The 25834-nt window shown below is 34.6% G+C and overlaps 1 protein-coding gene across 7 annotated transcripts in view; it reads left to right on the top strand.

Moving 5' to 3' along the window:
- RALGAPA1 (Ral GTPase activating protein catalytic subunit alpha 1) overlaps positions 1-25834 on the top strand; it is a 113267-nt gene that overhangs the window by 75630 nt on the left and 11803 nt on the right. For 5 of the 7 annotated variants that reach the window (XM_042814610.1, XM_042814612.1, XM_042814615.1 and 2 more), the window contains 2 exons: positions 6955-7113; positions 8413-8540. In XM_042814610.1, the coding sequence (XP_042670544.1) occupies positions 6955-7113; positions 8413-8540 (287 nt within the window). Of the gene's footprint in view, positions 1-5919; positions 6167-6954; positions 7114-7579; positions 8372-8412; positions 8541-25834 lie in introns of those variants that run through there. The other 2 variants (XR_006168152.1, XM_042814613.1) reach the window with 2 other exon arrangements.

Below are 25834 nucleotides of genomic sequence, written 5' to 3'. Positions count from 1 at the left end.
CTTCAGTTATTAATGACTTTTTGTTCCTTGTGTTCAACTTGAAGAAAAAAATATAATTGTTGTTCTTGTTATTATAGACTAACTGCGGATTCTAACTTCTCACTGCTTCATTTTAGGCAGTTGGTTTTTGTTTGTTTGTTTTTTAATTAAAGATATTTCTTTTTGTGTGCCTGTAGTGCTGGGTCCTTCCTGTTCTTTATTTCATTAAGTATAGCCAGAGTAATAGATTGTTAGTGATTTATAAGAGTGGTTTAATAGATAATATGACTAACTTTAAAATAAGGTTGCTGCTTTTGTTCTAATTTAAAGCAGTATATATTGCTACAACGTATGCTGTTATGTTAACTGGCTTCTGTATGTTTTAAAAGAAATTTGATTTTGTGCAACACAGCTTATAATTATGTTTACTAACGTTGCATGTAATGTTTGGATTAGAGGATTACAAAGTGTTGGAAAGGAGAAAGATTGATCACAATGAAAATTAATTTTTCTCAAATAATTTTCAAATGCTGTAGGCTTCAGCAGAACACACAGGAAAGATCTCATGTCTGTTTCCAGGAGCGCTCTGAATCTGCATATAGCTGTTCTACCACAGAAGGTTCAGTGCTTGTCCAGGCCTTCTGTGATTTAACTTGTGAAAGTGGTGTCAACTGGACTTTCTAACAGCTCCAATTTGCCCCAGGCCCATTTCTATTCTCTTTCACAGTCTCTCTTTTTAGTAATTAGGAATATTTGAGGTCTGTATGGATATGTCAGTGGAGTATATATCAGAAGGTTGGAATTGTATTTGTAGTGTACTGCTGATGGGCTGTTACCAAGCTCCTTTACTCTCTGTGGCTTTCTTTCCTGTTCCTCCTCTACATTTGTTCTCTGTTTATTTAAACAGTTTCCCAATGAGTGAAGGCTTGTGAGCGTGTCTTTACATCTCTCCTCCCTTCTCTAATATCTCCATTTCAATCCATCTCAATCAAATTTAACAGAGACAGGTTGGAAAGTATTAATTTCATGTATGTTCAGTGAAAATAGCCTAAGTAAAGGAGTAAGAGAGACTGTTAGTGCTGAGTCCTTCTTGTAAGGTAAAGACTGTATGGAAAGAAGCATTAGACATCAAGAAGATGTAATAAATGTTATCCCAAATTAGAGAAAATCATCTAATTCGAATCTTGGTTAGAATCATCAAGTTGGGTCAGGAGTCATGAGTAGGGAAGCAAGCTTAGTGCTTAAGTCTTTTAGTGGTTCTGGAACTACTTGTGCTGCTTACACTGTGGATGGGTCAGAAAAAAATATATTTTATGTCCTCTGCAAGGTCACACTCAGTAGAATGGACTTCATTTTGTAATTGTGCTGAGCACAGTACTGTTCGTGACCTCAAAAGAAACTTGAGTTTTGAGTTTCTCTGCAAGTCTTTCACGTACTTTATCTATTTCATTCAAAGAGAAAAACAAGCAAACTTCCAGTACTTGGCTTAGAACTGCTGCTGTTTTTATACTGTAAATGTGCCTAGAGGTGCATGATAGGTCCATTTTATAAATGGAGATCAAATTAAATTAAAACAAAACTTCTTCCTGCCTGTCCAGCTACTACAAAATCAAGATTCTGCTGTTTCAGAGGCCAACCCAATGTTAAACTTATTTTCCATCCATCTTACAGAGTAGTAAATAAAACTTTTAAATGTCTTGAGTACCTCTGAAGCATTCGTTACTGAAGACATGAACGAGAACAAGAAATGGCATGAATTTGGGAAGCACAAATGAAAATGTGAATATATAAAGGAACTTAACATTGAAATGCATATCTAAAGCATGCACTAAATTTAAAAATACTGAATTAAAGATTTAATACCAATAAAATAACCCAATTTGTTTCTTTTTGAATTAAGAGTTAGATTAAAAAGCATTTAAATTGAACAGCCTTACAAGGACAAGCTTACAAAGAAAATGTCAGTTTAATGAAGCTGTGAAGACTCAGTTTATGGAGTGAAAAAGCTCATATTTCTGCCTCTACCTTATCACTGTTTGGCTCCTCCTTCCTTAGTCAGATGGAGGAGTGGAGGCATTGTAGGTGAAATTATGCACAAGATGCATAAATAAGCAATAGTAATGTTATTAAAAATTGGGGTACTAATTCATATTGGGCCTTGGCTCTATTACATGATTCTAGTTTGTCTTTGATGTTGTCCTAAAAGAATTATAACTCTCAGCATTTGTAGCTAGTTTTTCATTCTGCATCAAGATGTATCAGGGAGTTGAGTGTTTATAGATGTAAATTATTAGTACAATATTTTTTGAGTTACAAGTAAGTACACATGCCATTTGAAAAAAACTAAAAACACAGCAACAAAAACCACAATACCGTAGTTCTGAAAGTTTTGTGAAAAATTAAACCAGAGGCTATATATACTATAAAGAAGTGCTTCCTACATTCAGTGGGCAGAACTAGCTTCATTATGCCAGTACTTCAGATGTTTCTGCTTCTTCTGTTCTTTTCATAATGAACACTTGAATTTTTGAAGAAGCAGCAAATTTGGGGATGTTGCTGTATCAGAAGGAAATATAATAGCCTTTTTTCTCCCTCCGTTAGGTAAGTGAATATTAGAAATTACAGTAATTTTGGCAAGAGTTCAAGGGTTAATGCAACAGATAAATAAAAGGAATTTTTTGTAAATTGAGCCCTGCATTATTTCACTTGTCTTGCCTTTCCAAACCTAACTCATTTAATTTTAAAAAGTAAATACTTAAATTCTTCCTGACAGTGTGCTTTGCTTTTACTATCGTTTATTACTTCAATTATACTTGGTATCACTTAGAACAATCTGCCATTTGGAAATTTCAGTATAGCCTGCAGCTTAGTATTAAGTCTGGCTGCTATTGTAACATGTACAGCATATGACACTAATGTATCAAAATTAGATTTGATCATCCCTCCTGGTTATATTTATTTCACGTTTCTTTTGTATTCAGTTAACATAAATGTATTAAGAGAGCTGACACATGATGATGGCTATAGAGTAAGAATATTTTAAAGTATTTTGAGTTAAATTTGAAATTTCAGGTAACCTTGCAGTTGGTCATTTTTATATATTTATTTTAATGGAGTAGAGTTTCAAAGCAAGCTTAAAAAAAAAATCTGCTCATCTCTGACATTTCCTCAGGCTGTCTTCCCGTCAGCTTAGGTTTAAAATTGGTAAAACAGAGCTCTTAATCTATTTCTCATTGCCACCTTTGTGGATCACCATGGATAACATGGCCATTGTGCCTGTCACTTACTCCCATAGCCGGAAATCATCTTTAATTTGATCCACTTTTCTGAATTCTTACATTCATTTGGTGCTTATTGCTCTATTCCTTTTTTTCATGTAACGTTTCTTGCAATATAGCCTTTCCTTCTTCACACACACAGCTAAAAGCTATATCCTAAACTGCAATATTGCTTGCTCAACTTTCCATTCTCTGGGCTTGATGCATCCTTTAAGAATGCTACTGTAAAAGATATTTGCCTTTTTACCATTTATTTGCATGTTCCTATTTCTGATTTGTGTACTGCCTTATACTTCAACAATAAACTATCTAGAGTTATATGTGAAGTTATACAATATTTAGTATTTTAGAATATTGGTATATAACTACAGTTCCAGGTGTTTCAGATACAGTGTATTACCAGCTACTTGAAGTGTAATACAGTTTTAGCAAATTTTACTATTTGTATTACTGCTGTTCTTCAAATCTCTACTAAATATTTGCACTCGACTCCTCTAAAGTTAGGAAAACAAGGTCAGGAAATTATTTTGAAGATACAATGGCTAACACAACTGCTGGTGGAGAGTTTTGAATAACCACTGACAACGATTTCAGTCTTATTACCTGTGTATTCTGTACATACCACATCCGATTCTGCTAGATAACATGGAACCACACTTTCTTCTTGACTATGTTGCTGTCTCTCCTGTGGATTCAATGCACAGAAATGGTTATAACTCAGAGCCTTTGTGCCACTTGTATACAGAGCGCTGATTTCTGTGATGCTTCCAATTCAGACTTGAGGAATTCAGATTGAAAGAGATCAGACTGACCCTTCTGTGGTGTAATAAATACAGTGTATGGTGAATAATCCTAATGTTTGTTGTTCTTGCAAGAGAGCTTGGTGGTGGGGTAGCGCTCAGTTTCAGGATCATTGCAGAGGGAACTGAAAAAAGAAGAAAAATTGAAATTCTTCTTTCTGAAAAGTTCACGCAAAAGCTAACAGACCATCAAAAGCTTTTTGAGACAATTCTAGGTGTTGGATCTCTTCCATGAACCAAGTGTGTTCATCAGTCAAGTTATAACCATTCCAACTTTCTCGTTAGCATTGCTTACTGACCATGATGAGGTCATGTGAAAGAAGCAGTAAAGAGCTCTTTTTTAAGATCAGAACTCTTTGATCTGCTCTTGTAAAGTGAATATAATTACTTATCCAAGATTTAATTCTTCTCCAAGCATAAAGATAAAATAAGCAACACCCAATCTTTTACAGTTGCATACTCTCTTGTTGCTCTTCTTCCTCCTACGATGAGCACAAAACATTGATCATAGTTTTGATTTTAAGTACATTTTGTTATAAACTAGCATACACAGTTAATACCATCATTTGCCTACTTGCACCATCTAAGTTTGACACAATGCATTGTGTGTCACATTCTGCACTTAAAATAAGTCTTTGTCAAATCATTTTTGGGAGTACTCATGAGATGAAGGACAGCTGACAAAACTTGGCACTCAGTGGAATCATCCAATTCATTGTTCTTTTCTTCTGAATAAGTTAGTGTTTTTAGCCTGGAGTGTATTCTCACACTTCTATGGGAGTAATAAAGCAAATTTCCAAAATGGAAAGAAAAATCACTGATCGCTTCAGTACACTTGGCGTCCTAAATTATGTGCTCTTTATCAGTAGTCTTTGTGAAATAACTGCACAATAGACTTTTATCATGCTTTATCACTCTCCAGAATCTGTACCATTCTGATTTGCAAGTATTCATCAGTAGTGATGCTCCATCTCAGTAGCTATCCCAGAAATGCAAGAATTGTTGTCATATCTGATTAGCTCTAAATTCTAGTTACAAATACGCAGGGGCAACCTTTGATAAATGAAACTCAGGGACAGCCAGAAACTCTACTATCTAAACTCAATATGTTTAGGGTTTTAAAGCTGTTTATTTGGCATGTAGTTTGTCTCTATCCATTATTTGAAATGTAACAGTGCGAGTTTATTGTCTCTGAGTCCGAAGATGATAAGTAAAGTCATCTTCTAATTAATAGTTCAATATTGATGAAATTAAGAATGGTACTGAGCAGTGATGAGTGTGTCAGTGATGGGTGTTCTACACATTAATGGTGTACCAGGTGACTGAGCATACCCCAATCTAGGATCACACTGTTGTTTCATATTTCACAGGATTTTCTATCTGAGCCTCTTAATTTCTCTTTGATAAGTCTGTTTCATCCTTCCTAACTTTTCACCTGCTTCTGAGTGTGGGCCTGGCAGTTCCACATGCCCTTATGTCATTGTCATATTTTGATGCATTGTTTGACTGTCACTTCACTTTGGAACTTCGAAGATATTTAGGCCCTCCTAAGAGTTCCACAGTTAGTTGTCTTCTGCAATGTGTCATTGTAAACATGTCATCCAAAATTTCTGCAGCTGATGTTCTTGTGTTCCGTATCAGTAGTTCAGGTTGCTGCATGTTTTTTTTTCTCATGTAGTCAAATAAAACTCAACATCCTGAATGCTGTTGTAACCAAGTCTTCTCTTGGTCTAGGTTTATGGTTGGCACAATAACATCTAAGTGCAGTTCAAAGTAACAGACATCTACAAAAGAGGCAAAAATAGCTCTCTTAAAAGAAATTACACTCATGGTTCTTTACGTATATGTATGATCTGATCCAGGTAAAACAAATGGTTTATTGAGCATCACAGGAGGCATGGCACTGATGCCACTGATTATCACATCTTTGCCCAGTCTGAAACTGAAGAAAAAGCTTTTATTGTAATAATAATGTATCAGTTTTCAGTCTGCTACAATGCAAAGCCAGTAGAGAAGAACAGAAGCATGGGTTTTTTTTCTTTTTTGATTTTTTTTTGTGAAGACTGCTACTTATGACCAATATAATGGCCTTCAACTTATGGCCTTCAGGTAAGACAAAAATAGTGTTCCAGGAGACTATAAGAGAAACAAGCAAATATTTGGAATGATATTTCTCTGATGACTGTGTATGTTTTCCTTTTATTTAAAATGCAGTTATATTGTAAAAAAAACGAAAACAGAAACTTGTTGACTTTTTATACAAAACAACAACTTGGAAGTGCTCAGATTTGTATCAGCATGTTACTTGTTAAGAGCCATTCACAGTGCTGTCCTTTGAATAGCATCAAGGCAATTGATTGGTTGGCCAAAGCCGTGCAAACAAACTGAGAACTGTGGATAAAGAAAATTGTCAGCTATATCTGGTGATGCACAAGGAGGAAAAAATTGTGGTGGGCAGTTTAGAATTTAGCTAGAATGATGAGGTTAAAAGACTGCTCAGATTGATGCCTTTTAAACAGATGTTTGTCTCTCTCTTTTTAAAATTCATATGGAATTTAGTAGTTAATTTACTGCCTGTCAATGATGGCAGTCTTGAAACCGTTTTGGCAAATCCGGTTGAATTACTTGGCATTCTTGAGATAAAATGAACAAAATTTTAGCTTTTATTAGTCTCTATTGTTAATTTAAATAGTAATTGGCAGAAATGTGTAAAAATCCATAGCAAAAACCAATACTGTAACTGAAAACACGAGAGAACTGTAGTGTAATTTATTTTATTCCTCTTTCGTTCTTTTTCGTGGTTGTTTTTTTTTTCCTATTGAAATAAGAACATTTAGTATAGCTGTATGGATACAGAAGATATTTAAACTGATGCTCTTTTATTTCTGCTTTTCCAGCTGAGACATTTAGGAAACGATGAAGTACACATTGTTTGGTCAGAGCATACTCGAGATTATAGAAGAGGAATAATTCCAACAGAATTTGGTGATGTTCTTATTGTTATCTATCCCATGAAAAACCATATGTTTAGTATCCAGATCATGAAGAAGCCTGAGGTAAGGCAGGTGGCTGGTTATGTGTTTCCTTTATGTGCTTTATACCCAGGGAACAGTGAAAATTGATTGAGCATACGCACAGGGCGGAGAGAACGTATATTCTTCCTTATGTTCGAAGTTCATGAACTAAGTTCTATTTTGTATGCAGGGCTTTGGTGTAATAAACTGATTCAACAAGGTGATCTGTCTTCAGCTTTGACAATTGCAGTGGTAGGAGGAAATGGGAGAACTCAGAACAGTGCATAGCAAAACAAGTAACTTGAACCTGCAGAGGCATGATTCTATCAAGCAAATCTGCTGGCATTGTAAACTGCAAAGAAAGCTGCAATGTTCTGCTTAATTATTTAAATTCTAAGATAATCTTTGAAATTTTCTGTATCAAATTGATATGTGATTGTGGCCATTAAATCATAGCCTGCTCGAGCTTTTCCATCCATTTCATATTCCCCTTTCTTCTTTCTCAAAGCCAATTTTCATCTTCTCCTGGACTCAGCATAGGAACTTGAAAATAAATTCAGCCAAGCAAAGACCATTCAACTCCTAGGCATATGAACACATATCCTTTCTAATTTCTGTTCATCGAATGTCTGGGCTGTCAGTGGTTTAAGATAGTGAATGCTGACTGAGTAAAAGTCATCATGAATGTTTGTACTGCAAAATTTCTCTATATGATGTCACTCACCATAAGTTTCTGTGCTTCATATATTGAAGCACTTTCTTAAAAGTGCTAAAATTAATTGAGATATAACAGAATAGGGACATAGGAATTCATCCATGTGATAACTACCTCTGATTATAGGTATGAAATGATACCCAGTATATGGTCTTATTATCACAAGGTTCCTTGTATTTGAATTAATAAGTGTATTGTTTTCTTTACTAGCTTAAGCACAGCATGTTATATTACGGGGAATAGTGAAGGGCTTGAATGTTAAAAAGGAAAAAGAAGACTGCCTACAGTATTGTCATCTGGCATTGCAACCTCATAAACATCATATGCATAACTATTCTTTGGATTTTTGGCAGCAAATTTTGAAAATAAGCTTTGATGAGATATAGTATTAAAATGGTTGCTTAATTTTCTTAAAATACTTTATCTGTTACCAGGGATATCAAGCAGTTATATGGCTGTATATTTCCTTAAGAGAAAAGCTCTGTCATGGAGCACAATAACTGGTCTGATTATCTAAGAATGAGGAGAAAAAAATTATACCCTTGGGCACTCTATTGTTACTGTTGATTGGTAATTGTTATAGCTTACATCTTGCTTTATGTTGAATTTCTTAATTTTTTATTCAGGTCCCATTTTTTGGTCCACTCTTTGATGGTGCTATTGTGAATGGAAAAATTCTTCCTATTATGGTTCGTGCAACAGCTATAAATGCAAGCCGTGCGTTGAAATCGTTAATCCCTTTATACCAAAACTTGTATCCTTTCACACATGTGGTTCCCAAGGCATATATGTTTCCCTGCAGTTCTACTGCTATGATCTTCACATTTTATGTCCTCTTTTATTTTTGTCAGATTTAAGGATATTGTTTTCAATTTATTGCGGTGTCATTGCCATAGAAAGCATAGCAAAGCACTGAAAAAGAACAGCTTTTTCAAATAAGCAAATAATAGAGTCAGCCCTAAAAAGTCATTTCTTTCTGATATTTTATAACATGGTGTAAGTTCTTATCACTTTGTCTTAATTATTGTCATGACCATTTAGTGGTTTTAGCCTTCCTAAAGCAACAAATTCCTGGTGTTCCTAATCTTTTTCTACTTAAAGATAGTAAGTATTTCCCCAGTATTAAAATTACTTATCTGTATTTTCTATTCCAATGCTGCTTTCCTTCAAAATGTGTAATTAGTTCATTTTTCTCCTAGAGATTTTGTTGTTTAGCTCAGAATATAACGTTGTCAAAGTTAGTGTCATTGTGAAGATGTCAGAAAAGGCTATCTCATTTTTTGGTTGTAACTGAAATTGTAGTATTTTGAAAGGGCTTCTCTAAGGAGAACAGATTTACCAATCAGAAATTAAAAAACGTAAGGTAAGTCAATCTCTTCTGCTTCTCCCCTTCTTAGGACTGAGTTCTTTTCTGTTCTATACCTGTTACTTGTGTCAGCAAGAATGTACTATTTTTTGTTTTCATAAATTGAAAGGTAAATTTGAATTTTGATCCAAATAGATTCTGTGCCTAATTTCTACCCAAGCTGTATATATTTGTATTTTTCATGTGATATACTGTTAGAATACTATTTTTTAAGGCTGTTAGTACTCATGGAGTTTTGGATTTGTTCTCCCTTTGGATATGATGAAGTGGATTTAAAGATGAGTGATGGATGGTGTTTGGTGTGATAACAGTAAATGACGTTTGTGCCATTTCTGTAGATGACAGATGTTGATTCATGGTATTTCCATGCTCAGAAAGGTCCGATCTTTTCGTCATTACTCAAGTAGCTTAATCAAAGAATTTAAAATGTATTATCATCATTATACCATGAAAAGTGATGGCTTATAGCATTATATTGATATATAGTGATGAGCAATTGGAAAAAAATTTACTTTGAAATAGCAAACTTTCAGTGCTGAAAAATACACCCACAAAAACATCTGTGTTTCAGATTCTGTATAGAATATACAAGTTTTTATAAATTCCTCAGACATAGTTTGCCATCTCAGTATCCAGGAATTGGCCAGGTCCTAAGAGCTGTTTTTACTGTATGTTCACTTACAATTTGATTCTCAGTACTTTTTAAAATATACTTTTATCAATTCATTGCATGTCATTTATGACATTGCTTCCATAAAACTGTTTATATGTGCCCCTTAACATGGTTATTGTGATAACTATATTTGGTACTAGATAGTATTGGTTGGTGAGTTTGTGCTCCTTAATATGTTCAGCGTGGTAACTGTGAAAAGAATTAACTAGCTATAATATTAGATATTATTACTTGGTAGGCTTTGTTGACTTCGTTAACTAATGCTTTGTTCACTAAGCATTGGTTGATTGGGCACTGATTTTAAAGAGTGGATTTGTTAATAAGTAGTCATTAGAATTGTTTTTCTACCTGACTTGGAGTATTGTACTCAGGGCTTTGCATAGTACTTCAAAAATTAATGTGAGGCATGAGGTCTTCTTTAAAAGCTGTTGGTTTGGAGTGAGATTTGAAAAAAAAATTCTACAAACTTCTTTGGCCTGAGTGGACTCAATTAATTCAATAGGCAACAGAAAATAAATAGATAAATAAACTTCAAAAATTTGCCACCTTCTCTATGGCTTAAAAACTCTTGAAGAAATATGTCATTTCAATGCTTTAGGTGTTCAACCTATTATCATATTTGAGGTCTAGAAAGAATTTCCCTCAGATAAGAATGGCAAGGATAAGTAGGAGTTTTCCATAACACAGACATGATCTCCTAGCTAGGAAGATTTGAAAATTGAATCCAGTTTGTTTTTGCAATAGAAGGGAATCAAAGATGTTGAGAATTGTCCTTGGTGTCCCCCACTCTTTTCCTCTGGCATATTTTAGCTATGGCTCTCCTAGCTTTCAAGTTTGTTGTAAACTGAAGGGCGTGGGGACAGGAGGATTTTATGATCTGTGGTTAAATGGTATTTGTGTAGACCTCTCTAGGCTTGATGACTCTTGTGGAAGACAGAACTTACTGAACAAATAAAAAGAGGACTCAGAGTGGTGTAAACAATATTTCTGAAGAGGGGAGGGAAATAGGAACAGAAAAGACATTTTTCAGAAGCACACCAAAAACAGAAATCCATCTCAAAAACTGAAGCTGATAATCAAGGCCTCCCACATGTCCAGGAGCATAATGGTGTCAGTGAACAAGACTTCCTATCTGATCTGCTTGAAATTAATTTTTATTTGTCTATGAGTGTCTAATATATTGGACCTGTGCTGTTAATTTTGTAGCAACTGTGATGAAATTCAATTTAATGTGGGTCTTAGGGGAACAATAATACTTGAGACTTCTGTTGAATACATTAAGAATTCAAATCCTGCACTTGTGCATTGATTCTCCTTTTACTAACATAGTAAAGGCCATCATAAACAGGGAATTTCAAAACTAGTGTGGTTGTCTCTAATCCTGCAAGGCTGTAGTTAATTTCACTGTGCTGTAGAATATTTGGTGGAAATTTTCTGACTATGTGTAGAGTTGATATGTAGATCTGTGCTTATGTGTACTTGAGGAATATTTACATTGTGTTGTAGATCTTTGTAATGAAAATGGGTCACGGTAAACTCTTGATTAAGCTAGTTGTGTGTTGATTTGAAAGCATGTAAGAAAGTAGCATTGAAATGGGCTCTGCTACTTCCAAGGAGGCTTTATCTGTCCTTTGAGTTGGTGCATTTTCTAAATATGCACCTGACTGAAAAAAAAAAAAAAAATCAGCTGTCATTTGTAATCAGCAGAGATATTCATTCCTCTTCATGTAATCTGATTGCAGCTTTTCCTTTATTGCTCTAGTCTGTTAATCATAATGTGGCAATGGGTAGCACGTGTGAATACTATAATAATGGTTGCATGGATACAGGAAATTCTCCTCATCTCCTTTTTATAGTCTGCTCCAACTTTGAGAATGTGTGATCTGAAGTAACTCCCTGACGCTGATGTACTCAGTCATTCACCTTCCTGTTTCTGATGTTATTTTGACACTTCTGGTAGCAAACTTAAATAGCTTAAAAGATTTGATTTTGTTGATGATTTTTAAAGGTTTCATCTGCTCTGTTTTTGTTCTGTGCTCAGAATACTGTAATAATGTGTCAGCATGGTAGTATTTTAAGATTTAAAATTAGTATATTAACAGCCATCGCACAGGCATGGCAGATGTCTTGCTTTGACTTTGATGCTTGCCGTTTTCATCGCTGTTGCGGCATGAAGAGAGAACTGCTGTTATGGATTGAGCTTCTTGTTAATTTGTGGGATTTGCTTTAGTTTTTCCTTCAAGAGTTCTTCAGTCCCTCGTTTTCTTTCAGTGACCTTACTTTTGTTTAACTCCTTCATCAATAGGCAGCATGTATGCCCACATGTAACAGATGATACGCTCAAAATACTTGCATTGTCATGCTAATGAAACAGCAGTACCCCTTTTCATCTGTGTGTTTCTTCTCATTGCATTAGGAAATGCATGTGTATCTCATGAATACACACCAACTGCATGCAAGCTGGAAATACTGCTGAGATTTATAACTGCAGGTGTAGTAATGGTACTGGATGTAGAGAAAAACCACTCTCACTATCATGTAGAATAAGAAGCCCATCATTTAGGGGATAATTGAATATTTTTTATTTACTGATTTCTGTGAAAATTTCTGATAGGATTGTTTTTATTAATGGCTTCAATATCAAAGCATGTTGTTAAATTCTGAATTTAGAAGTTACAGTGTAGGAAATTGGTCAAAATGAAATATTTTGAGACATACGTGTCATGTATATATGAAATATTTAGACTTGTACTTGAACTTCCTGAAGTCAGTCAGCTGGCAAAGTGTACACAAAGATAATGTTTTTTATGTGGAATTGTCCAGTGATCCAAGTAGTTAAAATTGTGTTTATCATACAACAGATCAGGAAAAATACTGAAACTTCATAGGAGTGAAATCTGAAAAATCTACTCTCTTACTGTGTTACACACTGTACACAAATTTTGGAGTGCTAACAAGTATTCCAAATTATCTGGAGTGAGATTTGTCTGCAGCTCAGGCACCATAATGCTTGCTTTCTTTTGCAATATTCCTCCCCATAAGGATGCTACTTAACAGCACACATTAAGAAATCCTATTTAGTATCTTTTAAACCTAAAATTTGTTGAACTTTTACAAATCTGGAATATAGATAATTTTACCCACAATGATCATACCATAATTTTCACTTCTTTATTAATAATCTGCCGTGTATTTTACCAGAATAGAATTCATCAGCAAAGAATTCATCAATTATTTTGATTTTTTTTTCCTTATTTAATGGCGAACTTAAATACCAAAATTATAATGCTGTTTTAATTATTCAGTCTACAGAATATTGTAAAACAAATCATAATTGAAAGGATTTAAGTATTTTTTTTGTTATCAAAATTGGAAAATTTACATCCTCTCATCTTTTTTGACATTGTATTCCTAAAGAGTTGGTGTTTGATGTATTGCAGCTAGCCTTCTTAGGGAGTTGTCTTCCAGAGATTAAAAATATTGACTTCATATAATATCTGACAAGGCAATCACTACTTTTCAAATAAAATAGTATGTTTGAGGGGGTTCTTAAAAGTTTCTTCTGTGTTAAAAACTCGTGGTACAGAAGGAGCTTTCTTGCTTGATGTGAAGTACTCAGATGCCCCAAAAAAGGGTTTTATTTGAAACAGAAGCATATTTATTTGTTGTGTGTGCTTGATAATTGTTAGCCACAAGATAGAATTTCAGACACCATTTATATTTTAAAAAAAAAAAAAAAGTCTAATTACTAATTACTTACAGTTAGCAAAGTGCATGTTTCACATTGTCTGGCCTCATTTAATTAAGCATATATTTGACTGACATGGTTTTGTGTAGGATTTGTGAAGATTTTGGAAGTTTCTTACTAATACAGAAACTTAGATATTAGAAATTAGAAGGCACTTACTTTGGCCAGTGTTTCTGTATACTTTTACAACAAATAATTGAACATTTCAGGATTTCGGTGAATATTTATCCCACCCCTGAGTCATACTATTGAAGCCTTGTTTGATGTAAGTTCAAATAAGAGCCATGCATGAGTTCGTCATATGACCCCTGCTGTCTCTGCCAGGAGAAAATAGAGTTATTTCTAGAATCTATTTTACTGTTTAGCAGTGGACATTTTTTTCAAGTTTAAACAAGAATCACAAGGTAAAGAAAATTATTATCATTATTATCATATATATTCATTCTACTTTGACATGCTCTGTTTTTCAATTTTCTCAAGTCCTAGTTCTGCTGACAATTCTTTTGATCTTCTTAATTCAAAATGTCATTAATTAAAGGCATGCATACAACAGTAAAACAAGAACAACTGAGGGTTTCCCAGATATCTGTAAATATCAGATTGTTTTTGTAGACTGTTCTGTTATTTAAGTTTCAAGGAATAGGATGACAGTTTCTCTTTGCAAAATAAAAGAGGAAAATTCATCTCTATGTAGAGTCATGCATGTGTGTGTGTGACAATTTGTAGATATGTAATGATAGTAATTTTTTATACCACCTTTGTGGGTTTTTTTTCCCTGAAGTAATGCATTTAATTAACATTTGTTCCTTTGATGCCACAAGCATATTTGAACAAGAAGAAACTGTTGTAAGAAAAATCCCAGAAATATCTGCAGGATTTGGTTTCTTGTAAACCATGGATAGTGAAAGTACTCAAAATGGCAAACAATTAATGAACACAGGCAAAATGAGCAGTCCATAAGTAAATGATGTGTTTAAGAATGTTCATGTTCAGGATTAGTGCTGTAGTATGCTATACTGAAAATTGGTGTAGTTTGAATATCTCCCATAAAGGAATTGTATACATAATGGCAATGTAATGAGAGCCACACAAAGTAACTTTTGTATGGGTAATAAAATCACATTGAAGTTTTCTCCATCAAAAAAGGACCAAATAAAAAACCAGTGAAGATTCCAAAGCATAAGTTACTTATGTTCATTAAGTATTGTTTGAATCCTATCATAGGAATACCTTACCTGACTATATATCTAATGTTCCACAGTAAATGAGGCAAGTATTGATTGACATATGCTGCTTAAATCGATCACCTTGACAGCCAGAATTACGGTAATCTGTCAGTGTTAATGACTGTCTTTCAAGCTTTGATACCTCTCCTTCGTTCGTCTTGTCTTGCCTCTCTTCTATTTGAAGTGCATTTTCTTGCAACCTCTGGTTTTGTCAGAGTAGGTACTTTTGTAGTGTTTTTTTGTCCCCTGAGTCCAATTTATTGGCTTGATCGTGCAATTAGACTTAAAATGCAACACCAGGGAGCAATAGTGTTCTGAGTAACAATTGGACCTCAGGGGTAGTGCAAGCCTGTTTTCAGCTGTCATTTATTAGTTACCTGTTGAAAGAATAGTTCTGTTTTGCTATGAATAATTCCAAAGCATCACTTTAAATGCCTTTGATTTTAGCCACTAGAGACAACTGATTGAACCGACATTTGTGATTGATAGGTTTTTAAACTCTTGCCTTAGTTTTTATCATACAGACACTTGAAATAACTGCTGGAGTGATTCTTGCAGATGTGTGTACAAAGCTGCTGTTTCTTCTGCATTTTCATGTAGACACACACATCATTTCAGTTGGTTTTCTCCACTGCTCCTTTTCTTCTGAATAATGCATCTCTAATACTAGCAGTGAATAGAAACTGAAAGCTTGAGGGCTCTGCTTCTGTGTTACAGTGTAGTGTATTTTCATGCGTAGACACTGATTATTTTTTTTAAATTTTTTTGCAAAACATGGTATGCTTTTCTCTAGCAGCAGTTCTGGATTTGTATCTGTTCAGGTAAACATATTTTCTTTAGTAATTTTACTGCTTCTGGTCCCACAGAACTTGCCTTCTCTACCCCAGTAGCTCTTTTCTCTTTCTCCTCTTGGGCTGTTGACAGAACCTAGCCAGGACACTAGCAGTGCCTGTTAAGAGCTATAGCTCAAGCACCTGGGTTTAAGGGTAAATACTGTTGTTGTCATCACATCAAGATATCATAATTTGATTTTGAGTTAGTAGCATCTTTATTATTTATTCTTCCCAAATGAGTGCATGAGACTCTCTTGAAAGTAGTAAAAGAGCAAAGAGCAAAATATAAAATAATGCAAAACTGATTCATCCCGCTAACACAGTGTTCTGCTAATGATTGTAAAGATGTTCTGTTGATGGGGAGACAGTTTGAGAGAGACTCAGATATTTTTGTATTGTTCAGAAAAAATATAGGGCTTTTTACATCTACGTTCTTTCATTAATTGAATTTAGCCATCTGAAGGGACAGGGGAGATGTATTGTTTTCTGTTTAAAAAAAAAAAAAAGTCTTGATTTTTGTATAAAATGTGAGTAGGCTTATTCGGGTGGCATTATGATTTAGAATAAAAGGATGTTGGTGGGCTACCGTGAAAGGCAGTGAAGTGCTTTCTCAGCCTGCTAGAATTTCTGAATTTAGATCTGTCAGTACAGATGGCTTGAAGGAGGGAAGTTCTTTGTTAATGTGTCTTTTTCAGGTTGGATGTTTGGGGTATATTGTAAATGAAAAATTAGTAGAACAAACACTCTTTCGTCATAAAATGCATTTTAGAGGTCTTGCATATCCCTCTTAAAAAAAAAAAAAAAAATGGTAGGAAAAAGAATGCGTATTCCTTAAACTGGAATCGAAAAAATAAACTAGTTCAATCATATGCAGAGTAATTGCTTTGTACATAACACAAAATGACAGGTTTTTTTGTTAATACCTACTTAACCTTATTAATTAATTAAACGTTTTGGGTAACAAAAGCCTATTGTTAAAATGTTAAGACTCTTGCCCTCTTAAGGTGTTAAAATTCATATAGATTCCTTTGATAGCTCTCAGATGTCTGAGAATAAAAGGAGGAAATAGTAAACATTTTATTTCTGATATTTCTAGGATTTAAAGTAAAGAATTAACAACAACAACAACACTACTTAAACCTTGCTTTTATTTTGCAAAAAAGAGCACTGTTTGTTGATGTAATCCTTTACTGGTCATGAATTCAGCCCTAATAACGGAGAAATTGCTTAAAAGTTTTGTATGCTAAAACTCTGAAAGCTGTATCTATAAAATAATAAGTATGTACTATTGCATATTGATTCTCTTGTTTAAATTGGTGGGAAATGTGGGAGATTATTGGTAACAAGCAAAACTGACAAATACTAGTGTCTGTGAGATAGAATTTTAGGGTGAGCTGAATAAGATAGTGACAAACTGTTCCTACATCATTCTATATATGATAATCATGACAGGTGGGGCATTGTTCCAGTGCCAACAGAGGGAGAAGATGATGATAGGTACCAAACAAAAAACAAGGAGAAAATAGAAACAAGTTCGTTAGTTGTCTTTGCTCTCTAAAATGTCTCCAACAAGTCTGTTGTCTTTTATTGAGTAAGGGGTTTTATATAATACCCGTAAATATGTGAAAATATCTAGCTGGAATAAACTTCATGTGACTATATTCACTAACTAAAGAAGTCAAAATTACAAAATAAAATAAAATAAAGGATATGTGTATATAATGTATTCTGGATGTGCCACAGATTTAGTAGGAAAAAAAAAACTAACAATGTAATAAACCAGCATAAAGCAAGGATTAAAAGTTAGTATTACAGTAATTGGAATTACCATATGGTAGTCCAAAGAACATGAGTCCTAATCATGGCCCGGCCAATCAAAGTAATCACAATATACTTTCTAGACGTTAGAAAAAATAGTGTAATTGCTGATTAGCTGCACCTGAATAGATCTTTGGGTCACAAATGTATCTATTTCCTTCAGAATGCTGCTTCTTCTGAACATAGAAGAGTGAAGGGTATTAGAAAATCTTTTAATTTCTGCTTGCCAAACCATAGTTACCATCCATCTGTTCGTGCCAATTGTGGAAAAAGGTCAGTTTTCAGCAAAGCCTTGTATTTCACAGAAGGTATGTGAACTGAAATTTCACAGGGGACATGATGGTTCCTGATTCTTAGTGATAAACTATTGGGGCCAGCAGGGTTGGCATATGGTTCAGCATGATATGAAGGCTTGGGTTCCCTGGCTTCACTCCTTTGGCGTTGAACTGATAAAACCTGGCTCTTAAGTATTGTTTCACTGGACACCAATCATGGGCAGCAGGAACTGCCCATTTAACTCTCTGTGGGAAGGAAGCCCAGACTGCATTCACAATAGTACCATTGTAGTGTTGCAAACTGCTCTCAACAGCTTGACTGCACTAGGGAGGAGGGAGAAAGGGCTGATTTACTAATTGCTATTCAAAATAAAGGAAGAGGGAAGTAACTGAAAATTCGTTTTTGTTTTCATCATTTGAATGCCTTTGCCAGTCTTCTAGTTCTAAAAATTGCAGAAGACTTTGCTACCATCTAAAGAGGCTTACAAGTAGATTATCTTGTATCCACTGCAGCAGCCCACAGTGAAGATAAAATGTTTTCTAGGTAGTTGTAATGATTATTCAAGTGTAGATTGGAATTAAAGACGGAATTTCTCTTTTGAGAATTGTCCCTGTTACTGTGTAGTGTGGAATTGCAAATTAATTTATGTCTATATCTGTAGTCTTTTTACTGGACAATGTTTAATATCATTTTATATCTTCAATTTTTGCAGTTTTCGGCAAAGTCTTTCTGAAAGGTGTTTTCATAACTATTTATCTCATCAACTAATAAATCTGTATATGCAGAGGTACTTAAGATAGAAATCTAAACTTTTGAGTATATGAGAACAGTGGACTTCAGCATTCATCAAGTACTTGAAGCAGAGCCAGTTTTGCTTTTGTATTTTTACATGCATGAATGTAAATTGCTGGAGTTCAGACCAATACAGTGCTGAGTGTTGGAATAGGGATAAGCCCCTCTCTCCAAATCTGGAGTCAGTGCATGTGGCAGCACTTTCCTCTGGCCTATGTATTATTTGTAGGCTGAAGCAATGGTTGAAATGGCTGGACATCTCTCCCTGGCACATTTGGGACAGCATCCTTAAACTTCAGCCCTTTGGCTGGTCGCGTCATTGCTTCTCCTGCCACTCGTCTGTAACACAGCAGTGCCACATTGGAAGCACTTTGTGAGCCATTCAGTCTGCCTCGGGGAACCTGCTTCCAAAGGAGTCCTGAAACTGGGTAACTGTGATCATCTGCAAAATAATTAACACAACACACCATCAAGTTTCATTGATTCTTGTCTGGGCAATGTTAGTAAGACAAATCCTCCCTGGAAGGTGAACTGGAAATTCTTACTACATGAGAGCTGCAGCACTGTACCTTCACTGTTTTATTTTCACCTCCATAGCCTGTTACCACAACATAGGCTAGTGGGGATGTTTTTAAATGCTGTAATTAGTCTTCTGACTGCATCACAAGTAAATTTAATGAGTAATCTGTTGCAATCCTGAGGTATTTTTCCTTCCAGTACTGTTAGTCATTTGATGACACTGTTGTTCATGCTAAATTGCAGTTCAGGGTTTGTAAATTTTGTACACAATAAATGGTAGCAAAACTGAGACTTTCTTCTATATGTTTGTGTTAATCAGCTGCTGCTATATTTCAAACAGATAATTCATTGAATGCCCGTTCTTCCTCTTACTGCAGAGAAGATTATATTTAAGTCAAGATTAATGGATAGATTCTGATGTTAAAACCCAGTCTCTGAGCCTGACATTCCCTAGAGGCATATAGTGCATTAGTTCAAGCCAATATGCTGCTTATCATAGATGCTATGACACTGTCTTGAATGACGGTTTACTGTACTTTGTTACTGCTTACTCTGGTAATAAAATCACTATATTGTGTTCTTGATAATTACAATATTAAATAGAAACTTAATTTGATTACTGCACATTTAGATACAGATAGTTCTTAAGTAATTGCCCGCTGTAAAATTTCTGATATTCATTTTTTTTCACTCACGAGGTGTGTTCTGTCAGTTTAATACTTAGTTCAGTCACCTTAGCTGAAAAAGTGTTGAAAAAAAGATCAAAATGGGATTTTCAGTAAAAGGCAGTACCTTTTATCTTTTTTTTCACTTGAACCTTGTTGTTTTAAGATCATTCCTTAAGATGCTTTTGTTTGCCGAAGTCCTTAGAATAAAATAACTGTTAGGCTATACAGAGTAGAAGAATTCAATAAATATTATTAATTCTGAATTTTTTCATCTTACCTTGGAAATTGCTAAAAATCTGGGAATCAGTGTTGTCATTTTTTTTGCTTGAGTGATTGATCAGAATTAGAATCTATTCAGTTTAATAAGTGTAATCTCAAAATATTTTGATATGGCTGCCTTAAAACAATGACTTTTTATATAGTTGTTATGTAGTTCGATTCAAGAGAATACTTATACTGAATGTGAGATTTATGGTAAGTCCATTACAGTTGCAGTTTAATTCTACGCATCTTTTATGTGCCTTTTCTAGAGGAGCTTGGTACAGAGTGGTTACATTTTTCATTTCATAATTGAGTGTTTTAAGTGGTTAAGCATGGTCCAAATTTTATCTAATTCCAGTTTGTGTTAATGGTGCTACACTCACACTGCTTTAGCACCTGTTATGGATTTTGAGTCATCTGGCAGCCCGTGGGACTTAGATAAAGAAGTACCAGGTGTCCTGCCTGTCTCTTAATTGAGACGCAATGTAAACAATATAGACTTGGCAATATGGTTACAGGAATGGATTAAAGCCTCGCTTTGTCTGCTCTGATGAATCACAGCTTTTTCTTCGCAGAAGATGTTATAAACCACTGAAGAATTTAGTTAGCTTTAAGATCTGATGGAACAAGATAAAAAAATAATACATCAAGGATAGTCCTAGAAGGACAGTACTGGGTTTTCCAATGAAAATGTAAGCATCAATTACAATTTCTTGCAATAATTTAGTAACTTTGCAAGTGCTTACACAGTAAAAATAAAGATTCTTATAAAAATCCAGATAAAGTCAATGCCTTCCAATGTATAATGTGGTGATAAACTAGGCAGAAAGCAATACACTGACTCAGAAGCACTCAGTGGCTCCAAATATGCCTAGATAATGCTTGCCCTTTTCATCATTTAACTATAGTTATCTATACTGGAATTAATCACCTTTAACTGTAAAATTAGTACTCTTAAAAAAGCTTCTAAATGGCAAAAATGTATGTTATAATTTACCCCAAAATTTTCAATTCATTAAAATATATTGAACTTTTTAGTAGCATAAAAAATAGCATGGAGTTTTAATTACATTCATTTAAAGAATTATGCGAATAAATGCATTAAAAACAATTTTCAAAACCTAGAATGATGAGATTAATTTGTATGGATTTATCTATTATTTATTTCTGTATTTTAATCATGAAGATATATGCCTCAGAAATTGTCAGAGAACCCTTTGGCAGTTACAGTTTGTATTGAGAAGGATTTTCATTAAGGATGCTAGATACTGCATGTTATGCTTACTTAAATTCTGTTGTCTGTTACTTACTTTTAATACTGATTTAATTTTAACAATATATCTACTTTATTAGGTAGTTTGTCATATTAATGCTTTACTTTTTAAATTTACTGGGTTTTGATAATTATCACTGAGTCCCTTCCAAAGTTTTAAGATATCTTCATGAAAGGCAACTTAGAACTTTAAAAATATTACGGTGGGTCCTTTGAGTTTTATGTTCTGTTTTATGAGTAAGGAAATAGATTGTTATGTTTTACAAAAGTGCTGTCACCAATACTGAGAAAATGATTTCTCTGGGGGTAAAAATCACCTTAGAAAACTGTAAAATTATTCACCTTTTCAGTAGTGTCAAGCATTGTAATTTTTTGTTTCTTCTCTTTAACCTGAAAATCTTGCACTGGATATGAGAGGCATAAACTGAATTCTGCTTTATAAATCATTGGTGACGTGGGTAAACTGCAATTCTGTATGCAGACACTGCTTTCATTTACAGCATATCTGTGTAATGCACAGAGCAAAATATTTATGTGCCAGTTTTCAATATTGGTAGTATTTAAGAAACAGAAAAGAATCTAGGCTGACTTTGAGAAATAAGTTGACATGAGTTAATAGAAGTTACAATTGGGAAAAACAATCTTTGTATACCGTGCAAAATAGATGCGGGAACCACTGAAGTGCATTAAGTAGGTGCTACTTCCACACTCACTTTTCAAAGTAGAACAGAACTTTAAGTATTCCTCTCAGTGTGGCCAGTTGATACTGATCTCCCACCTACATAGAAAACGCAGCTAGTTGCAGGGCTTCCAACACTAGATCAATAGCATCCCAACTTAGATCCTTAATTCTAACAGGCAACAAAAAATACAAATTGTTGTGACTCAGTATGACTTCAGCTGATTTGACAACCACTGAACAATCTCTTTCAGAGTGAGATTTTCTGGAAAAAAAAACCTTCCATTTCAACAAGTATGATGGTTGGGTTTTGTCAAATTCTACTAAGGTTGTAACCTTAGGTTTTAATCTGTACTTGTTATCTTTTTCTGGAGGCAATTGTCCTTCACTTCTTTATGTCAGAAATTGAAATTTACAAGGAAGAATCTGCCTAATAAAATTGTTGCTTTCTTCGTTCTAAATACCTCAGATTGTAGCAATTCTGCAGGGTTTGAACCCCTTTTCAGACCCAGGAATCTAGAAGCTTAAAATCCTACAAAATCTGCCATTTATTGTGCCTCTCTCTTTTTTTTTTTTTCTCCCTTTGGTCTTTAATATCCTGGGAGCTTGTTTGACTGTTGACAATATTGCACTGTTATTTTTCCTTGCAAAGAAGTGGGCTTCTAAATTTGCTGAGGGGGGTAGATATAAACAAGAAGGTGCCATCTTACGTAGCTTTTCTTAAAACATCGTTAATCTCTTTTATACATTGTGTGTGCAGTCAAAAAAAGCAGCCTCTTGTAGGTGTCCATTAAGCCTACAAACAAGTATCTCTGGATAGAAGACTTTCATTTTCCAGTTAAAAATTGAGCGGTACTTTGGCTACTGCTTGCCTAAACTGTTTTTCAAATGCCTGGCTTGTACTCTCCACAATCATATCAATATGTATTGACTTCTTAGATGATTTTGCTAACAATTGAAACTGCCAGGGATGCAGCTGTACATGTATTTCTAACAATGGTTTGTAATTTAACCTGAGATGGTCCATCATGCTATTTAGAAATGCATTCTCTGGCTTTTGTTCTAAAAGGTATTTCTAGGCAATCATCAGAAGATGCTCTCTTTCCTAGCAGTGGAATCAAAGGCTCTCAGATTCTACATACCGTCAGTGTTGTGATCACATATACACTGTAACACCAATACACTGTTCTACTGTGATATGCTAAGCAAATATGCACATATATATATATATATATATACATACATAAGCATCAGAACGGATGATTTATTAATAAAACTTTCATAGAGGTGCTTGATATTGAGATTTTTATTCAGTTTGTCTGGATGAGAGACAGCGATAGGAAAAAGACACAAAAAACAATAGCCCACGTTTTTACTGTCTTTCATATACCTTTTGGAAATTCCTTTCCTTTTGTTATAATTCTGATTTCTAAGAAAACAGTTGTGTTTTCTCTTTACTGGGCTTAACCAGGCCACCAATTAAGGGGCAAGAAATACCTGCAACATTGCTGGGCTTACAGCTTGAAACTTCATAGTTGTGGGGTATTTCCTGAATTATTGTGACTCTGATGCCTTTTAAATCATCCTGAAGTCATACTGAAGTCATTTACTAAAATGGAAGCTGTAGCATGACATTTGATTGTTGTATCTGAAATGGTAGATGCTTCTTTTGACAGGTAGAAAATTACAGGATTTCTGCCATTGATGTCTTTTGGTACTTCACACATACAGTCGTTTAAAAATTTTTTGAACAAATGACATACTGACCTTTCAAAGAGTATTTACAATCATTAGAGATCTTTCTATAATCATTTTTGTGTATTACTGAACCGTGCCTTCAATCCTTTTTAAATTTTCCATCTTTGAATGCATTTTCCACCATTATCTTTCTCCTTAGAAGCTCCTTAGGAAATCTGTTGCGATAATACATTTTCTCATGCCTCTTGCTCATGCCTCTGTCTATCTGTTGAGCAGAGGCTGGTGTTTCTTTACTCATCTTACTTGTAAGGTGGCAGTGCATAGAGCTTTGAAAGCATGTTTACTGGATCAGTTCCCACACAAATACAACAGGAGTTAACTCAGTAGTTATATCAGTCATCTAAGAAATGAGTGTTTTCCAGTTTTGAGGCCACATCTACTGCCTCTTACAAGAATGTCATTCTAGTCGTTGGAACTGAGGACATTTTGTAATAGGTGCACTTGGTTCACTGCTGAAATTGCTCTTCGTTTCATAAAATGTCCTCATCATCACAGGGAGAGTACATGCTCATCTGTATAGAGCAGTGGTTATAGTACTTTGGTGAGAGAGAAGGTTATGGCCTCTGAGCTTATGGCCCCTGCTCAGGAAGTCTTCAGTGCCAACACTAGAATTTCTTCTCCAGTTCTTTTATAGATCTAGCATGTAGATGCTCCTGTAAGACAGATAACACAATTTTGAAGAGATATATTCTTAATTAAAGTCTTGAGAATTTTACTCCATGTTGAAACTACCTTTCCTTTGTATTTTCTCAGCTTCGGGTTAAATGAAATATTAGGATTGGTACTCTGGTGGTGACTATAATGTGCTAATCATGAATTCATTCTTCTTTAACTGTTAAATACTAGATACGTTACTTGCAATACATATTACTCAATTCTAAAGCTTACGGGCTGACTTTTTACTGAGTTTAGAAGGATGTAAATACAAATGGAGAAGAAAAGTGTAGTTAGATTGAGATTATAAACCTATGGAAATGATTATGAATAGATGATCTGACATAAGAACTTGAAAGATGGAGACAGTACATGGGGCTGGGCAATGGGAATACAGCTTACAGAGATTGCATGATTAGAATTGCAAGAAAGAAGAATTTGAGACAAATACCTAGAGATGAAGGTAATTAGGAAATAGATTTCCTCATCAAATGGAAGGATGACAAAATTGTGAATAAAAAAATGATCTATGAAGGAATTGTTTTGAATATGAAAGAAGGAGATGAGGATGGTGCATGAAGGTGCATGCAGAAAAGTATTTTACTTGTATTATCATGTCATATGTGTAACCATAGACAGTGTATAAACATGACCATAGACCACAATCTCATTATACTGAGATGTGCAGACTAGACAAGTGTTGTTTGTGTCCTCAAAGTTTGAAAGTTAAGTCTAAAAATGACAAAAAATGAAGGAGGATGCAAAATATAAGGATGTGTGAAACAGTAGTGAGAAGTATGAATGGCTGTGTGACCTGAATGCCAACAGATTCTAAGTCTTCAAAGATGTCTTCTTAGCAGTTTTAATCAAATTGATCAAGTAGTTAATGACTACTGCAAGGAAATAGCAGATTGAAAATGATATCCAAAGAGAATGCCCGTCAATGCCCTGTGGCTCTGGGCAGCCTGGTCTAGTGGTTGGCAGCCCTGCACATAGCAGGGAGGTTGAAACTAGATCATCATTGTGGTCCTTTTCAACCCAGACCGTATTATGATTCAAAGCGGGATGCCCCGAAAGTGGACTCTGCTGTTCTGAGTATGCAAAAATTCATACCAATTGTAATGCAAATGAAATGTTAGTTTCAGTGACTGCAACTTGAATGACCTGTAGAGGTGCAATTTCTGGCTTGTTTGTTGTTGTTATATTGATTGTATATTGCACAGCTACAACTTCTGAAAAAATATAATGAAATAATTTCATCAGATCTTTGGATGTTTTATTGTGCTTTTTGTGTTATGTTTCTGCCAGTTTTTAGCTGACAGATTTGAGTGAGTGTCTGTACAGTTAATGTATATCTTGCACTTCTATCCATTCTCTTTTTTGTCAGTTAGCATCAGAAGCAGAAAGCTTATGGCACGGTTAGTTTGTGTTTAGTCACAAACTTTCTTTTTTAGTGACAAACTGATTATTTCTCTGCTGGTTTTGTCTGTGTGTCCTTCCCATT

This window comes from Centrocercus urophasianus, unplaced genomic scaffold (genome assembly GCF_019232065.1).
Source record: "Centrocercus urophasianus isolate 14NV4802_14NV808 unplaced genomic scaffold, USGS_Curo_1.0 seq_14, whole genome shotgun sequence".
Taxonomy (NCBI): Eukaryota; Metazoa; Chordata; class Aves; order Galliformes; family Phasianidae; genus Centrocercus; species Centrocercus urophasianus.
Note: the sequence above shows the minus strand (reverse complement) of the source record. Positions and strands in the feature narration are given on the sequence as shown.